Source organism: Zeus faber, assembly GCF_960531495.2.
Source record: "Zeus faber genome assembly, chromosome: 3".
NCBI classification, from domain to species: domain Eukaryota; kingdom Metazoa; phylum Chordata; class Actinopteri; order Zeiformes; family Zeidae; genus Zeus; species Zeus faber.
This window is the reverse complement of record NC_137190.1, coordinates 750976-768380: the sequence shown is the minus strand read 5'-3', so window position 1 is coordinate 768380 and position 17405 is coordinate 750976. Positions and strand designations below refer to the sequence as shown.

At 47.1% G+C, this 17405-nt stretch overlaps 2 protein-coding genes across 3 annotated transcripts in view; both read left to right on the top strand.

Annotated features, from left to right (window-relative positions):
- rhpn2 (rhophilin, Rho GTPase binding protein 2) overlaps positions 1-5257 on the top strand; it is a 25817-nt gene extending 20560 nt beyond the window's left edge. For both annotated transcript variants that reach the window (XM_079997114.1, XM_079997113.1), the window contains exons 13-15: positions 1328-1474; positions 1931-2086; positions 3017-5257. In XM_079997114.1, the coding sequence (XP_079853240.1) occupies positions 1328-1474; positions 1931-2086; positions 3017-3280 (567 nt within the window). In that variant the 3' untranslated portion in view covers positions 3281-5257. The remainder of the gene's footprint in view (positions 1-1327; positions 1475-1930; positions 2087-3016) is intronic.
- Positions 5258-6470: 1213 nt separating this feature from the next.
- Positions 6471-17405, top strand: part of cep89 (centrosomal protein 89) — a gene marked incomplete at its 3' end in the record, with an annotated part of 45184 nt that continues 34249 nt past the window's right edge. Inside the window, exons 1-5 of the mRNA XM_079997932.1 lie at positions 6471-6560; positions 9816-9919; positions 10085-10219; positions 10378-10510; positions 12109-12207. Coding sequence (XP_079854058.1) covers positions 6495-6560; positions 9816-9919; positions 10085-10219; positions 10378-10510; positions 12109-12207 — 537 coding nt within the window. The 5' untranslated portion in view covers positions 6471-6494. The remainder of the gene's footprint in view (positions 6561-9815; positions 9920-10084; positions 10220-10377; positions 10511-12108; positions 12208-17405) is intronic.

The window sequence follows — 17405 nt, the reverse complement described above, 5'->3', positions numbered from 1 at the left end:
TCAACATGGAGGTGTGAACAGGTGCTCTACCGGTGTGAACACCTGTAGAGCACCCGTTCACACCGGTAGAACACCCGTTCACACCGGTAGAACACCCGTTCACACCGGTAGAACACCCGTTCACACCGGTAGAACACCCGTTCACACCGGTAGAACACCCGTTCACACCGGTACAACCTCTGTTCACACCGGTACAACACTGTTCACACCGGTAGAACACCCGTTCACACCGGTAGAACACCCGTTCACACCGGTACAACCTCTGTTCACACCGGTACAACACTGTTCACACCGGTAGAGCACCTGTTCACACCGGTACAAGACCTGGTCACACCGGTACAACACCACATGTCTTTCTTATTTTTTCGATAGTTTAAAGAAAGTTGTACATTTTAAAAATAGTGGAATCATGCATGATGTGCCTGAGGATCAGCACCACAGAGATCTTCCCTTCTATTGGCTGTCGCCAGCTCTGATCTGCTCCTCGTCAGCTCGTTGGTGGACGTAGCTCCGCCCCCTGCAGCTCTGTTTGAAATGCAACACAGCTTGTCGACCTGTGTGACCGTACCTTACCTCTGATTCTTCTCTTTTTCTTTTTTTTTTACCCTGTACTGTCAGCGTGCTGCACATACTACACAGAGTATTTGTTGCGTTGCATGTAGGACAGAGTGAGTTGCAAGTGGAGTTGAACTTGTCAAGCTGCAATGAAACTTTTTATTCATCTTTAATCATCAACAACTGCCACAATAACTCTGTCCTGGGAGGAGCAGAGCACACAAGCAGCAGCAAGCCCCTCTTTGGAGAACTATTTACCATGTTTGGGTTTATAAACAATGGATCACTACTTCCAGAGGGAGAAGCACCACGGTGAGACAAATAAACATAGAAACAAACAACATTTACACTAAACCATGAACATTGGACGACAACATGTTTTAAAAACAGTGAATCAGGTCCAGGAAAAGTGGAACTACAACTCACTCAGGTCACGTGGCCTCTTCCTGTCATAGTTATGACAGTAAATGAGGGAGAAAAGGAGAGGAATGCAACCAGGAGGGGATGGTAGCTCAGGCGGTAGAGCTGGTGGTCTAGTGATCTAAAGGTTGCTGGTTCGTCCCAGGCTCCTCCTGCTAGCATGCTGTAGTGTCCTTGAGCAAGACACTTAACCCCTAATTGCTCCTGATGGCTGCGTCCGTCGGTGTTCGAACAATTGTAAGTCGCTTTGGATAAAAGCGTCTGCTAAATGAAATGTAATGTAATGTAATGTAGGAGGGTGCTGGGGTGTGCTCCTCTCTTAAATCTAACACGCTAACCCCCCTCCCCACAGGGTCCGCTCTCCGTCTTCTCGGCTCGGCAGCGCTGGACGGCGCCGCGCACCGTGCGGCTGCAGCCGGTGCAGGGCGAGCTGGGCTTCACCCTGAAGGGCGAGCCGCCCGTCCAGGTGGCGACGCTGGAGCCGCTGGGCGCCGCCGCCGTGAGTCCCGCTGGAGTCCCAAACTGTAGTTAATGTCTAATATCATATTTATGCTCATCTAGTTTTTGTGAGTTTTGGACGTATATACTGTATAGTCAAAATAAATAAATAAATAAATAAACTCCTAGAGTTATAGAGTCCTGCTACTCTGCTGGGTACAGACCAAAGCAAACTGACGGCCTGCGGGCAGCCCATGTGTTAAAGCGGAGCGGCCCTTGAAAATAATTTGAAGATTAGCGCTGAACTGAAATTCCATTAAATTTAGAATTAGCTGTAAAACAAGAATATAGAAGCTGAGAGAATATAATCTAGAAATATATGAGGATATTTTCAGCTTTGTATAAATTGATAATGATGATTTAAAGAGCATGAAGGTGCTGGTTGAATGTGGAGCATGTTGTAGATGATGAAGCGGTGGAACAGTGTGGACTCAGGCGTCGCTCTCTCTGCTTGCAGCGCGACGGGCTGAAGGAGGGCGACTACATCGTTGCCTTGGGCGACACGGCCTGTAAGTGGATGGGCGTGAGCGAGGTGATGCGCCTGCTTAAGGGCGTGGGGGAGGAGGGCGTGGACATCAGAGTGGTCAGCATGATGGACAGCAACCCTGCCATGGTAAGCCTCGCCCCCTGCCCCTCCACCAACCAATCAGAGCCGCTTTTCACTTTGTTCTGGGGCGTTATATCCCCGTTGTCATAGCAACGTGATGCTTTGAGCTGTGAGAGAAGCAGTGTGAATCCCTCACCAAAGCATCTGTTTCAGGACCCCATGTGTCTCAGCTTCACAGTTCACATCTGCAGATCAATACTGTTGATTGATTGAGAAATTGGTTGAAAACTGAGAACAGAACACGCGTAAAAGAACGTGTCGAAAGACACCGTCCCCCGACGCTTTATTGGACTTTACAAATTCTAATTAGAAATAAGGGGAATGATAAATATATTTGAATATACGAACACAGCTCTCCGTGCCTCCCGACCAGGAAGAGCTGTGGAGCCGTTCCCCCAAATAAAATACTAAAAATAGTTTATTTTGTTGTTTTATTTGGGGTTAGGGGCCAGGGCCTCCTTTGTAAAGCTGTTTTGCTTTTACCAGGCAACAAACTGGTTTTACAATATTTATTTAACTGTTCAACTGAAAGTATTAATCGGTTAAACTTCTAATTGTCTGTGAACGTTTAATTATTAACATCCCCAGTTGTTGTTGTTGTTGGATGGTTTTCTCATTTTTCGATTTTGAGAAAAGCGGAGAACTTTGGGATCAAACACATTTTGTCTTGTCAACTTTTAAAACAAGTTGAAGTTTGAGGAGAGCTGCCTGAAGAATGCAGTCGAGTCATGACATGAGAGCTTCTAATTAATTAACATCATTATTTCATCTTGTGAAGTCGTTATCAGAACGTTATTTATAAATGTTATTGATGTCGATTGTAAAAGACGAGGACCCAGAACGGATCCTTGTGGAACGCCCTGAGAACTGCTCAGTCCTCAGATCAGCCCGTGTCCATACTATAACTTTTGACCTCTGTCCACCTCCACCCCGCAGCCCGCCAAGAGTGCCACCTTCTGTGGAAACCTGCCCAAGACCTACTCCATGATCTGCCTGGCCTACGACCACGACGACAAGAGCCCCAACACCCGCAAGGTGGCCAAGAAGCCGTCCTTCCTGAGCTGGGGCCTGAAGAACCGCCTGAAGAGCGCCAGCACCCTGAGCCTGCCCACCACCGAGCCCTCCGGGACCCCACCCTGGACCCGGGCCCCGCCCCCCTTCCCCAGTTCCAGCTCCTACAATGACAGCAGCCTCTACTGAGCAGGTGGAGCTTGCTCCACCCACCTGGACCCGCCCGCCGCTGAGCCCTCCGGGACACCGTCCGGGACACCGTCCGGGGCACCGTCCGGGGCACCGTCCGGGGCACCGTCCGGGGCACCGTCCGGGACCCGGGCCCCGCCCCCCTTCCCCAACCGCAGCTCCTACAACAACAGCAGCCTCTACTGAGTGGGTGGAGCTTGCTCCAACCACCAGCACCCTGCTCCACCCACCTGGCCCCGGCCTTGGCCTGCAGCCGCTCGCCGGTGACGGAGCCAGTTGAGAAGCAAAGTGAAACTTCACGGGATCCATTTAAAAACAGCTGTTTGTTCAACTTTTTTTTTGTTTTTTTTATCAGTTTCAAATTTAAAATCCAGTTGTACATTTTAACTCAGAAACAGTTTAACAAATTAAAGCATTTTTTAAAAGTTGAGCGATCTGATCTGTTTCCATGGTAATGCTTGTGTAAACATGAAATGTGTTACTGTGCCATATGACCCCCCCCCCGTCTATCACTGTATTGATCACAGGTGTTGGTGGAAAATAATCAGTTTGTGTGTGTTGTTCTGGAACACAACACAGCGTACGCTGCTGAGAAAATAGAAAATAATATTTATACGTATCTCAGTGCGTTTATTGAGTGTTATATGGTCAATGAAGTATTTGTTGTTGAAGAAATCACCTTGATGCCACTTGGATCAATGACCTTTTAACATTTTAACCTTTAACCATTTCCACTTGACCTCCGTCTAGTGTCTGATAGTTTGGTGTTTTACGACTTTTAAATCTTTTTAACCCCTCAAGCCGCTAAACCTTGGGACAGGGTGGATCCCTCCTTCCTCTCTCTCTTGTCACCTTCTACCTTTTACTGACACGCCCCGTGTTGGTTTCTCTCTTATCTACAAAGTAGATTCTATAAACATTTGATAATCAAATTATTTATCTGGTTAAAACAGAATAAATTTGAATATATATGAATATATATCTATATATTAGACATGAAGTTGTTTGTGAACGGTGACATTGTGAATATCTAATGTTGCTTTTATACATTTTAAATAAAGTTTTCTTCCTGTGGCGATGGGGAATTTAAATCCTAAACTTCCTGAGGATGTTTCTGCCTTTTCTGCACAAATTCAAAACAAAATGTTTTTATGGAGTCGATGTGACGCATGTGTTTTATTACAAAGGAAAACTGGATCAGAACCTCTGTCTGGACTTTCTGGTTCCTGGTGGTTCCCAGTGACTGGACCTTCTGATGGTTCCCAGTGACTGGACCTTCTGGTTCCTGGTGGTTCCCAGTGACTGGACCTTCTGATGGTTCACAGAGAGTGGACCTTCTGATGGTTCCCAGTGACTGGACCTTCTGGTTCCTGGTGGTTCCCAGTGACTGGACCTTCTGATGGTTCCCAGAGAGTGGACCTTCTGATGGTTCCCAGTGACTGGACCTTCTGATGGTTCCCAGTGACTGGACCTTCTGATGGTTCCCAGTGATTGGACCTTCTGATGGTTCCCAGAGAGTGGACCTTCTGATGGTTCCCAGTGACTGGACCTTCTGATGGTTCCCAGTGACTGGACCTTCTGGTTCCTGGTGGTTCCCAGTGACTGGACCTTCTGATGGTTCCCAGTGACTGGACCTTCTGATGGTTCCCAGAGAGTGGACCTTCTGATGGTTCCCAGTGACTGGACCTTCTGATGGTTCCCAGTGACTGGACCTTCTGGTTCCTGGTGGTTCCCAGTGACTGGACCTTCTGATGGTTCCCAGTGACTGGACCTTCTGATGGTTCCCAGTGACTGGACCTTCTGGTTCCTGGTGGTTCCCAGTGACTGGACCTTCTGATGGTTCCCAGTGACTGGATCTTCTGGTGGTTCCCAGTGACTGAAGGTTCTTGTCCAGTTGTAACTGTCTGTAGCTAATGTTGGTTTCTTGTTGTTGTATGGTGAATGTGTAAACTATAAACTATTAAAAAAGGCTTAACACCAAAATAAAGATTTTCTACTTGTAGTTTTTTTTTTTACCTGAAGTAAATGTTTTAGTATTTTATGTATTTTTTATTTTTTATATTCTTCACGTTTTGTTTCCCATGTTATTGAAGCATTTTGAAGATTTTATTCTGTAATTTCTGAGGTTGTCTGTGCCCGGTGCGCAGCGCCCCCTGTCGGTGCCACGGAGGGAAAAGGAGGATTTCAAAAGTTTAATTAAAAGCCAAAAAAATAACAAAACAAACCGAAAATGAAAAAACTAAAAATAAAGGGAATTCACAAAAATATCGATTTTTCAATGGACGTTGAATTAATACAAACCAGGTGAAATCATGTCCTTTTTAAATATGTACTGTATAAAATAACACATGACATATGATAAATATATAATAATAATATAATATTATAATATTATAATATATAATACTAATATCATTATTAATTATGAAAAAAACATCTTTCTTTTTAAATTATTCTTAAAAAATTCCACGAAAGTCATAATAAACCTGAATATCCTGATCGACCCGACGCTCGCCCTGCGTTGCTATGCCTATTGAAGCTGCGCTGTGATTGGCTGCTGTCTGAGCTCCCAGCCAATCAGAGCGCTTCTATCTGAGCTCCCAGCTTATCAGAGCGCTCCTTACAGCGGGGTCCGCTCCGCAGAGCAGCGTCCGGACGCCGAAGCGACGAGAAACAAGTTGAATAAACCAAAGTTTCTCGTTGTTTCCTTGTTTCCTCTCTCCTTTCTTCTCCTCTCCTTGTTTCCTCTCCTCTCTCCTTGTTTCCTCTCTCCTTTCTGCTCCTCTCCTTGTTTCCTCTCCTCTCTCCTTGTTTCCTCTCTCCTTTCTTCTCCTCTCCTTTCTTCTCCTCTCCTTGTTTCCTCTCCTCTCTCCTTGTTTCCTCTCTCCTTTCTGCTCCTCTCCTTGTTTCCTCTCCTCTCTCCTTGTTTCCTCTCTCCTTTCTTCTCATCTCCTTGTTTCCTCTCCCCTCTCCTTGTTTCCTCTCCCCTCTCCTTGTTTCCTCTCCTCTCTCCTTGTTTCCTCTCCCCTCTCCTTGTTTCCTCTCTCCTTTCTTCTCCTCTCCTTGTTTCCTCTCCTCTCTCCTTTCTGCTCCTCTCCTTGTTTCCTCTCCTCTCTCCTTGTTTCCTCTCTCCTTTCTTCTCCTCTCCTTGTTTCCTCTCCCCTCTCCTTGTTTCCTCTCCACTCGCCTCCTTTCTTCTCCTTTCCTCCTCAAGATGGCGTCGTCGAGCTCCTTTTTTCCCTCCAAACTGAGCTTCAGAAGGAAAAGCAACACAGACTTTGTAAGTTTATTATTATTATTATTATTATTATTATTATTATTATTATTATTATTATTATTATTATCCATCATCCATCCATCCATCATCCATCCATCATCCTCCATCCATCATCCATCCATCATCCATCCATCCATCACCCACCATCCATCATCCATCCATCATCCATCCATCATCCATCCATCCATCATCCATCCATCCATCATCCATCCATCATCCATCCATCATCCATCACCCACCATCCATCATCCATCCATCATCCATCACCCACCATCCATCATCCATCCATCATCCATCCATCTATCTATAGCGCTCATCCTGGTGGGGTGGTGGTGGGGGGGGTGGACCAATCCCAGCTGCCATTGGGTGACAGGCAGGAGCAGCCAGTCTATCACAGGGCTTTATTATTATTATTATTATTATTATTATTATTATACTTTATTTATTAGCAGTACCTCACACCTAACCCTGAGCGTAGTTTAAGTACTAAGAGTAAAGTACTTGGTGTTTCGTGTCGTTTCCTTTGAATGACATGATGCTGTTACTAAACCAGTCACTTTCCACTTTTACCACTTTCAACAGAACCCTAGTATTTATACTGTACAATAGTAGTATAGTACTACTACTGTACAGTATCAGTACTACACTACTGTAGTGCTGATACAGTAGTACTACAGTACTGTAGTACTGATACATTAGTACTGCAGTACAACTGTATCAGTAGTACACTACTGTACTACTGATACTGATACTGTATCAGGACAGCGGCTCCCCAGAGGGAGCTAGAGAGACAGACAGGTATCAGGACAGGTAGAACACAAGACATTCAGTACATCAGTGGGGAGAACAAGTATTTGATACACGACCGATTTGGCAGCTTTTCCCACTTACACAGCATGTAGAGGTCTGTCATTTTGAACATAGCTACACTTCAACTGAGAGACTGAATCTAAAACAAAAATTCAGAAAATCACATTGTATGATTTTTAAGTAATTAATTTGCATATTATCGCATGAAATAAGTATTTGATACATCAGAAAAACAGAACCTAATATTTGGTACAGAAACCTTTGTTTGCAATGACAGAGATTTCCTCTCGTTCCTGTCGTTCTTAACCAGGTTTACACACACTGCAGCAGGGATTTTGACCCACTCCTCCCTACAGATCTTCTCCAGGTCCTTCAGGTTTGGGGGCTGTCGCTGGGCAACACAGACTTTCAGCTCCCTCCAAAGATTTTCTATTGGGTTCAGGTCCTGGAGACTGGCTCGGACACTCCAGGACCTTGAGATGCTCCTTACGGAGCCACTCCTTCGTTGCCCTGGCTGTGTGTTTCGGGTCGTGGTCATGCTGGAAGACCCGGCCACGCCCCGTCTTCAATGCTCTTATTGAGGGAAGGAGGTTGTCGGCCAAGATCTCGACGCATGGCCCCATCCATCCTCCCCTCGATACGGTGCAGTCGTCCTGTCCCCTTTGCAGAAAAGCATCCACAAAGAATGATGTTTCCACCTCCGTGCTTCACGGTTGGGATGGTGTTCTTGGGGTTGTACTCATCATCTTCTTCCTCCAAACATGGCCAGTGGAGTTTAAACCAAAAAGCTCTATTTCGGTCTCAGACCACATGACCTTCTCCCGTTCCTCCTCTGGATCATCCAGATGGTCATTGGCAAACTTCAGACGGGCCTGGACGTGCGCTGGCTCGAGCGGAGGGACCCTGCGTGCGCTGCAGGGTTTCAATCCATGAGGGCGTAGTGTGTTACTTATGGTTTTCTTTGATACTGTGGTCCCAGCTCTCTTCAGGTCATTGTCCAGGTCCTGCCGTGTAGTTCTGGGCTGATCCCTCACCTTTCTGATGATCATTGAGGCTCCAGGAGGTGAGATCTTGCACGGAGCCCAAGACCGAGGGAGTTTGACTGTCATCTTGAACTTCTTCCATTTTCTAATAATTGCGCCAACAGTTGTTGCCTTTTCACCAAGCTGCTTGCATCCTGCCCTGTAGCCCCTCACAGCCTTGTGCAGCTCTACAATCTTGTCCCTGATGTCCTGAGACAGATATCTGTTCTTGCCCATTGTGGAGAGGTTGGAGTCTGATTGATTGAGTGTGGACAGGTGTCTTCTATACAGGTAACAAGTTCAAAGAGGTACAGTTAATACAGGTAAGGAGTGGAGAATGAATTAAGAAGAACGAACAGGTCTGTGAGAGCCGGAATTATTACTGGTTGGTAGGTGATAAAATACTTATTTCATGTGATAAAATGCAAATTAATTACTTAAAAATCATACAATGTGATTTTCTGGATTTTTGTTTTAGATTCAGTCTCTCACAGTTGAAGTGTATGTTAAAAAGACTCTACCTGCTGTGTAAGTAGGAAAACCTGCAAAATCAGTAGTTTATCAAATACCTGTTCTCCACACTGTAGGTGAGGGAGAACAGGTGACAAAGACATGAGGAACTTTGAGAAACAGTCACAACTCAACCTTCCTGACTGGAACAGTCACAACTCAACCTTCCTGACTGAAACAGTCACAACTCAACCTTCCTGACTGGAACACTGTTTGGATGTTTTGTTCAGTAAAGTTGCAGCAATTTTTCAAATATTTATATATTTATATATATATAATTATTTATATATATACGTGGCTCGGTGGCACGGTCGCGCAGTGCATTGCACTGCTGCCTCACAGCAAGAAGGTCCTGGGTTCGATTCCCGCCTGGGGCGCTGTTGGCACCGTGCTCCAGGCAGGTTACTTCCCAAACAGGAGCCTTTCTGTGTGGAGTTTGCATGTTCTCCCCGTGCTCACATGGGGTTTCCTCCACCTCACGTCAGTAAGGACCCCCACCCAAAACATGCACCCATCATGGTCTGACCAGCGATGGACACTTGGTACCAGGTCCCCGGGCGTCCATGAATGCTGCCCACTGCTCCTGGCTGTGGCCCCGGAGGAAGGACAAGCCAGGATGGTTAAACGCAGAGGAACCATTTCACTGGCACCATCCAAAGCATGTGCATGTGTGTGTGTTGTAGTGTGGTGTGCTGTGTGACAATTAAAGATTATTTTTCTTCTTAAAAATATTTTTTGAATTAAACTTCAACAACAAACATTTATTTATATATCCTCACCTGATTATGGTGTGTGTGTGTGTGTGTGTGTGTGTGTGTGTGTGTGTGTGTGTGTGTGTGTGTGTGTGTGTGTGTGTGTGTGTGTGTGTGTGTGTGTGTGTGTGTGTGTGTGTGTGTGTGTGTGTGTGTGTGTGTAGAAGCACATCTCTCCTGGTTTACTTCCTGCTGCGTCCGTCGCCCCCAAAGCTGCAGTACCTCGAACCCCCCCACCCCAGAGCCCTGAGCCTTCTGGGAAACCAAGGTACACACATACACACACACACACACATACACATACATGCACATACATGCACACAGAAACACAGACACACACACACACACACACACACACACACACACACACACAAGCTGAACTGAACCGACCAATAGCATCGCATCTTTGGCTCGTTGACCTTTGACCCTCCAGGTCAGCGCTGGCGGCGGCCATCTTGTCCTCCTCTCTGACAGGGAGGACCTTTGCCCTCCCCCCCACCCGTCCTCGCCGTCTCTCTGAAAGCAAACGCTCCCTGTCTGTGCCCACGCTGCAGCACGACAGCACCAGGTGCACACACAGACACACACACACACACAGTTCCATGTAGTTCCAGTCGATGGTCTGTGTACAGGGGACTAGGTGCATTGTGGGAGACTCTGGTCAGGTCTGTGTTTGAATCCGCAGGGGATTTGACTCTGGTGCTTTGTGTTTGCTGCCTTGTTCAGAGGGCGGTTTTCGGAAGAGCTGGGCCGCCGGTCGCTCTCTGCCCGACACTCTGACGAAGAGGAGGACGAGGAAGAGCAGCAGCCGCTGGAAGGACGGAGGGAGTCACCGTACGCCCCGCCCCTCAGAGCTGGGGTGAGTTCTGGGGCCGAGCCCACGAGCAAGGCATCAATAAAAACATTCTCTGGTTTCTGATGAAGCTCCTCTGACCCATCGAGGGCGCTCTCAAGTGGATAAGATGTTTTAAAGCTTTTAAAGAAAGAACACAATAATAATAATTATACAGCCATGCTCAGCCCACCTGGCCCTTCCCCTGTGTGTTACTATAGCAACAGGTCTAATTCGCATATTGAGTTCAGTTGGACACAGAGCCTCTGGAACCCTCAAAGAGAAACATTGGCAACATGGCTCAGCCATGACATTAAAAGCACCACTAATAACACTAATACTGTGCAGCTCCCCCTTGTGTCCCCAAAACAGCTGTGAGAAGAAAGAAGAAACAGTCTTTATTCATCACACAACACACCACACTACACTACAACACATGCTTGCACACACACACATGCACATGCTTTGATGGTGCCGGTGAAATGGATCCTCTGCATTGAACCATCCTGGCTTGTCCTTCCTCCGGGGGCACAGCCAGGAGCAGTGGGCAGCGTACGTGGACGCGCCCGGGGACCAGGTGATAAGTGTCCATCGCTGGTCACACCATGATGGGTGCATGTTTTTGAGGGGGGTCCTTACTGACGTGAGGTGGAGGAAACCCCATGTGAGCACGGGGAGAACATGCAAACTCCACACAGAAAGGCTCCTATTTGGGAGATAACCCACCAGAGCACGGTGCCAACAGCGCCCCAGGCGGGAATCAAACCCAGGACCTTCTTGCTGTGAGGCAGCAGTGCAATGCACTGCGCCACCGTGCCACCGACAAACAAAGCCTTATGGCTAATTAACATAATGCTGAATGGGCCAATCACAAACAGCGTCAACAACACACAAATAAAAAGCTTTTTTTTTAACAGTAACAATATACACGTTTTATAAAAGTGGAATTATTTTGGAGTTTAAAAGTACAGACAACACAACAAAATGTAGATTCTATCAGTAATATGAGTCTCGGACTTCATCACGTCATCAACTTCTTCCGTTGTAACAACAGCGGGCGTATGGTTGGTCTCCTCCAGTGGTTCTTGAAAATATTCAGTTTCATCCTCACATTATGGTTGAAATCCGCTGTTTGAAATGTTCTCCAAGTCTTTTGTAATATCAGATTCACTAGCGCTTCGATCATTGTCGCTGTCGGAGAACTGACTCTCATCGCGGAAAATGTAGTCCAGAACTAGCTCCTTACACTGACTTGGATCTGTCGCACTGGTCAGATTATGGTCCGAAATATGATTCAGAGCTTCCACAACCCGCTTTGTGTAATCCATAACCATACGGAGAAGAAGCTGATCCTTCTCCACGTGAGAGAGAGCTCGATGTAGCAGGAAGATGACGGCGTCGTCCGCCCCAATGCCAGGTTGGTAGGCAAACTGGAGTGGGTCCATTGATGATCTCACCAGGGGGTGGATATGGACAAGGACCAGCCTCTCCAGGGTCTTCATGAGATGAGACGTCAGTGCCACCAGCCTGTAGCTGCTGATGTCCTTGGGGTGCGGGATTTTCTGCACCAGCACCACGCAGGAGGTCTTCCACAGCTGTGGTAAGTGTGCTCCACTATCCCACAGAGCTGGTCTGCACGTGTCTTCAGGATCCTGACACTGATGCTGTCCAGACCTGCAGCCTTTCTCTCCTTCATCTTCCTGAGCTCGTACCTCACCTGGATGGTAATGAGGGACATATTGTAGCGGGGGGGCTGAGAGGAGGGTGTGAATGGGGGGGTTGTGTCCTTGACACCATACCTACCCATCACCTTCTCGTCACCTATGTCTCTGATTGCCAACATGCCCATTGGGATCTGCTCCAACGACCACTCTCTCCCTTAGGGACGCTCTCCACCACTACATCCAACTTACTAAATAATTCTTCTTTCTCTTCCATCTCACACCCAACTTGGAGAGCATATGCACTGACCACATTCATTATAACCCCATCGGTTTCCAGTTTTATGCTCATCACTCTGTCTGACACTCTTGTCACCTCCAAAACACTCTTGACATATTCTTCCTTCAAGACCATCCCTACCCCGTTTCTCCTGCCATCCACTCCATGGTAGAACAGTTTGTACCTGGCTGTGATACTCCTGGCCTTACTCCCCTTCCACCTGGTCTCTTGTACACATAGTACATCTACCTTCCTTCGTTCCATCATGTCAGCCAGCTCTCTCTCTTTACCCTTCATAGTGCCAACGTTCAAAGTTCCTACTCTCAACTCTACTCTCCTTCCCTTCTTCCTCTCCTGCTGTCTCCGGACACGCCTTCCCTCTCTTCTTCTTCTTCTTCGGCTGACAGTAGCACAATTTCCGCTGGCACCGTGTTGGCTAACGGCACCGGTGGTGATCGTTGTTAATCCGGGCCTCCACCCATCCGGTATGGAAATTAGATTTGTTGCCCGCATGTTTGATTTGGCATGGTTTTTACACCGGATGTCCTTCCTGACACAACCCTCTCTATTCATCTGGGCTTGGGACCAGCACTAATGATGCACTGGCTTGTGAAGACCCAGTGGCTAGATTAAACAGTGTATATATATATATATATATATATATATATATATATATATATACACATACACACACACAGTGGGGCAAAAAAGTATTTAGTCAGCCACCAATTGTGCAAGTTCTCCCACTTAAAAATAAAAGGTTGAGGTATACCTCAACTATGAGAGACAAAATGAGAAAAGAAAATCCAGAAAATCACATTGTCTTATTTTTAAAGAATTGATTTGCAAATGATGGTGGAAAATAAGTATTTGGTCAATAACAAAAGTTAATCTCAATACTTTGTTATATACCCTTTGTTTGCAATGACAGAGGTCAAACGTTTTCTGTAAGTCTTCACAAGGTTTTCACACACTGTTGCTGGTATTTTGGCCCATTCCTCCATGCAGATCTCCTCTAGAGCAGTGATGTTTCAGGGCTGTCGCTGGGCAACACGGACTTTCAACTCCCTCCAAAGATTTTCTATGGGGTTGAGATCTGGAGACTGGCTAGGCCACTCCAGGACCTTGAAATGCTTCTTACCAAGCCACTCCTTCGTTGCCCGGGCCGTGTGTTTGGGATCATTGTCATGCTGAAAGACCCATCTTTCATCTTCAATGCCCTTGCTGATGGAAGGAGGTTTTCACTCAAAATCTCACGATACATGGCCCCATTCATTGTTTCCTTTACACGGATCAGTCGTCCTGGTCCCTTTGCAGAAAAACAGCCCCAAAGCATGATGTTTCCACCCCCATGCTTCACAGTAGGTATGGTGTTCTTTGGATGCAACTCAGCTTTCTTTCTCCTCCAAACACGACAAGTTGAGTTTTTACCAAAAAGTTCTATTTTGGTTTCATCTGACCACATGACATTCTCCCAATCCTCTTCTGGATCATCCAAATGCTCTCTAGCAAACTTCAGACGGGCCTGGACATGTACTGGCTTAAGCAGGGGGACACGTCTGGCACTGCAGGATTTGAGTCCCTGGCGGCGTAGTGTGTTACTGATGGTAGCCTTTGTTACTTTGGTCCCAGCTCTCTGCAGGTCATTCACTAGGTTCCCCCGTGTGGTTTTGGGATGTTTGCTCACCGTTCTTGTGATCATTTTGACCCCAGGGGGTGAGATCTTGCGTCCCAGATCGAGGGAGATTATCAGTGGTCTTGTATGTCTTCCATTTTCTCATAATTGCTCCCACAGTTGATTTCTTCACAACAAGCTGCTTACCTTTTGCAGATTCAGTCTTCCCAGCCTGGTGCAGGTCTACAATTTTGTTTCTGGTGTCCTTTGACAGCTCTTTGGTCTTGGCCATAGTGGAGTTTGGAGTGTGACTGTTTGAGGTTGTGGACAGGTGTCTTTTATACTGATAACCAGTTCAAACAGGTGCCATTAATACAGGTAACGAGTGGAGGACAGAGGAGCCTCTTAAAGAAAAAGTTACAGGTCTGTGAAAGCCAGAAATCTTTCTTGTTTGTAGGTGACCAAATACTTATTTTACAGAGGAATTTACCAATTCATTCATTAAAAATCCTACAATGTGATTTCCTGGATTCTTTCCCCCCATTCTGTCTCTCATAGTCGAAGTGAACCTATGATGAAAATGACAGGCCTCTCATCTTTTTAAGTGGGAGAACTTGCACAATTGGTGGTTGACTAAATACTTTTTTGCCCCACTGTGTGTGTGTGTGTGTGTGTGTGTGTGTGTGTGTGTGTGTGTGTGTGTGTGTGTGTGTATATATATAAAAAATAATGTATAACAGTATATATAGAGTAGATGCGTGCAACACTGTTGGAGCGGTGGCAGAAAACAAACCTTTGACTTCTCTCCCTCCACTCTCTCTTGGCTGAAATGTTGTCAAGAAAATTGGATTTATGGGAAAGTCGGAAAACAATGTGCAGTTTTTCCCACACATACTTTACTTTGGAGATTCAAGAGATTCAAGATTTTTATTTGTCACATACATATACATACTTCCATACATATATGCAGTGAAATGTAATGCAACGCACCCGGTGATGGCACACAATATGTCCTAGGAAAAAAATAAAAAATAAAATAAAATAAAAGGTAGAAAATTCCTTTCTAAATTCCTTTCTAATAATATTATAACTGACTCCTAAAACGTAATACAGTAAGTGGAATACTTATAGAATAAGATAAAAATATATAGAATAAAATACAATAAAAATAAATTGAAATAAAATGGAATAGCTAGAAGGAATATGCCCATGTATATACAGATATGTGCATTTAAAGTGGCATGTGAATTAAAGTGGCGTGTGAATGTGAATAGTGTGAGGTAGTGTTTGCGATAATACAGCACAGTATACAACAGTACGCCGCAGCAATACGGCATCACGAACAACCCTGAACAGTGATACAGTATGCGGTACAGTATGCTACATACAGTACAGTAGGTAGTGGAGCCTAGTGCATGGCTCAGTTAGGACCCCTGGTGAGGTCAGCATTGACAGTTCTGATGGCTTGAGGGAAGAAACTCCGTCTCAGTCTCTCTGTTCTCGCTGCGTGACTGCGGAGGCGCTTGCCTGACCGCAGCAGCTGAAACAGTCCGTTGTTGGGGTGATGAGGATCCTTCATGATCCTACGGGCTCTGCTACTACACCTCCTGGTGTATAACTCCTGCAAGGGGGGGAGGGTAGTTCCAGTGGTACGTTCAGCTGAACGCACCACCCTCTGCAGGGCCCGCCTGTCCTGGGCAGTACAGTTCCCAAACCAGGCAGTGATGTTGCCTGTCAGGATGCTCTCCACTGCTCCAGAGTAGAAGGACTTGAGGATCCTCACCGAGACCCGGAATTTCCTCAGCTGCCTGAGGTGGTAGAGACGCTGCCTCGCCTTTCTCACCAGAGTGTCTGTGTGAACAGTCCATGTTAAGTCCTCTGTGATGTGGACTCCCAGATATCTGAAGCTGCTCACCCTATCGACAGAAGTCCCATTAATCCACAAGGGCGCGTGCGTCCTCGATTGTGATCCACGCCTAAAGTCCACAATCAGCTCCTTGGTTTTGCTGACGTTCAGGTGGAGGCTGTTGTCCTGGCACCAGAGTGACAGGTCAGCCACCTCCTCGCGGTAGGCCTTCTCATCGCAGTCGGTGATCAGGCCCACGACCACGGTGTCGTCAGCAAACTTGATGATGGTGTTGGAGCTGGACCTGGCCACACAGTCATGTGTGTACAGGGAGTACAGTAGGGGGCTGAGGATGCAGCCCTGGGGGGATCCTGTGTTCAGAGTGAGGGAGCTTGACATGTACTTCCCCACCTTGACCACCTGGGGGCGGCCTGTGAGGAAGTCCAGGATCCAGGTGCACAGCGGACCATTCAATCCTAGCTCCATCAGCTTGACAGCCAGTCTGGTGGGAACTATGGTGTTGAAAGCTGAACTATAATCAATGAACAGCATTCTCACATAGGCCCCCTTCTGGCCATCCAGGTGCGTGAGCAGGTGTGCAGTACCTGGGAGACCGCGTCATCCGTGGATCTGTTCTGCCGGTACGCGAACTGCAACGGGTCCAAGGTGCGGGGGAGGGAGGCGCCGATATAATCCTTAATCAGCATCTCGAAACACTTCATGACCACCGAGGTGAGGGCCACCGGACGGTAGTCATTCAGGCAGGTTGGAGAGGCGATCTTCGGGACAGGAACGACGGTGGACCTCTTGAAGCAGGACGGGACCACTGATTCAGCCAGGGAGATGTTGAATATTGTGGTGAACACCGGAGCTAGCTGGTTAGCACAGGTCTTCAGTACTCGCCCAGATATGCCATCTGGGCCTGAAGCTTTCCTGGTTGTCACCCGCATCAAAGCCCTCCTGACCTCGTGCACGGACACTGAGAGTGCGCGCTCATCCCCAGCGGTGTAACTCCAATTAGCCGGCGAGCTAGCGGTGCTGCTGCCAGACTCGAACCGCGCATAAAAGGAGTTCAGTTGGTTGGCCAGGGAGGCGTCCACACTCGTGGCTGGGGAGGAGCTGCTCTTGTAGTTTGTTATTGTTCGCAGCCCCTCCCACAAGCGTCTTGTGTCCCCCCGCTCCATCTGCAGCTCCACGGTGTCTCTGTACGTCCGTTTGGCGTCCCTCACCGCCCTCCGCAGATTGTACGACGCCGCTTTGTAATTGTCCATGTTGCCAGATACAAGTCCGTCTTCGTAAGCGGCCGTGCGCGCATTCAGAGCGCAGCGGATGGATTTATCAACCCATGGTTTCTGGTTTGGAAATATCCGAACTTTCACCGTGGGAACGATTTCATCCGCGAGCGTAGCCACAAAACTCACTACAGCCTCCGTAAACTCGCTGACGTCACTTGAACTTGCTTGGAACATGTCCCAGTCTACGTCAGCCAGAGCGTCCTGAAGCGCAGCCTCTGATTGGTC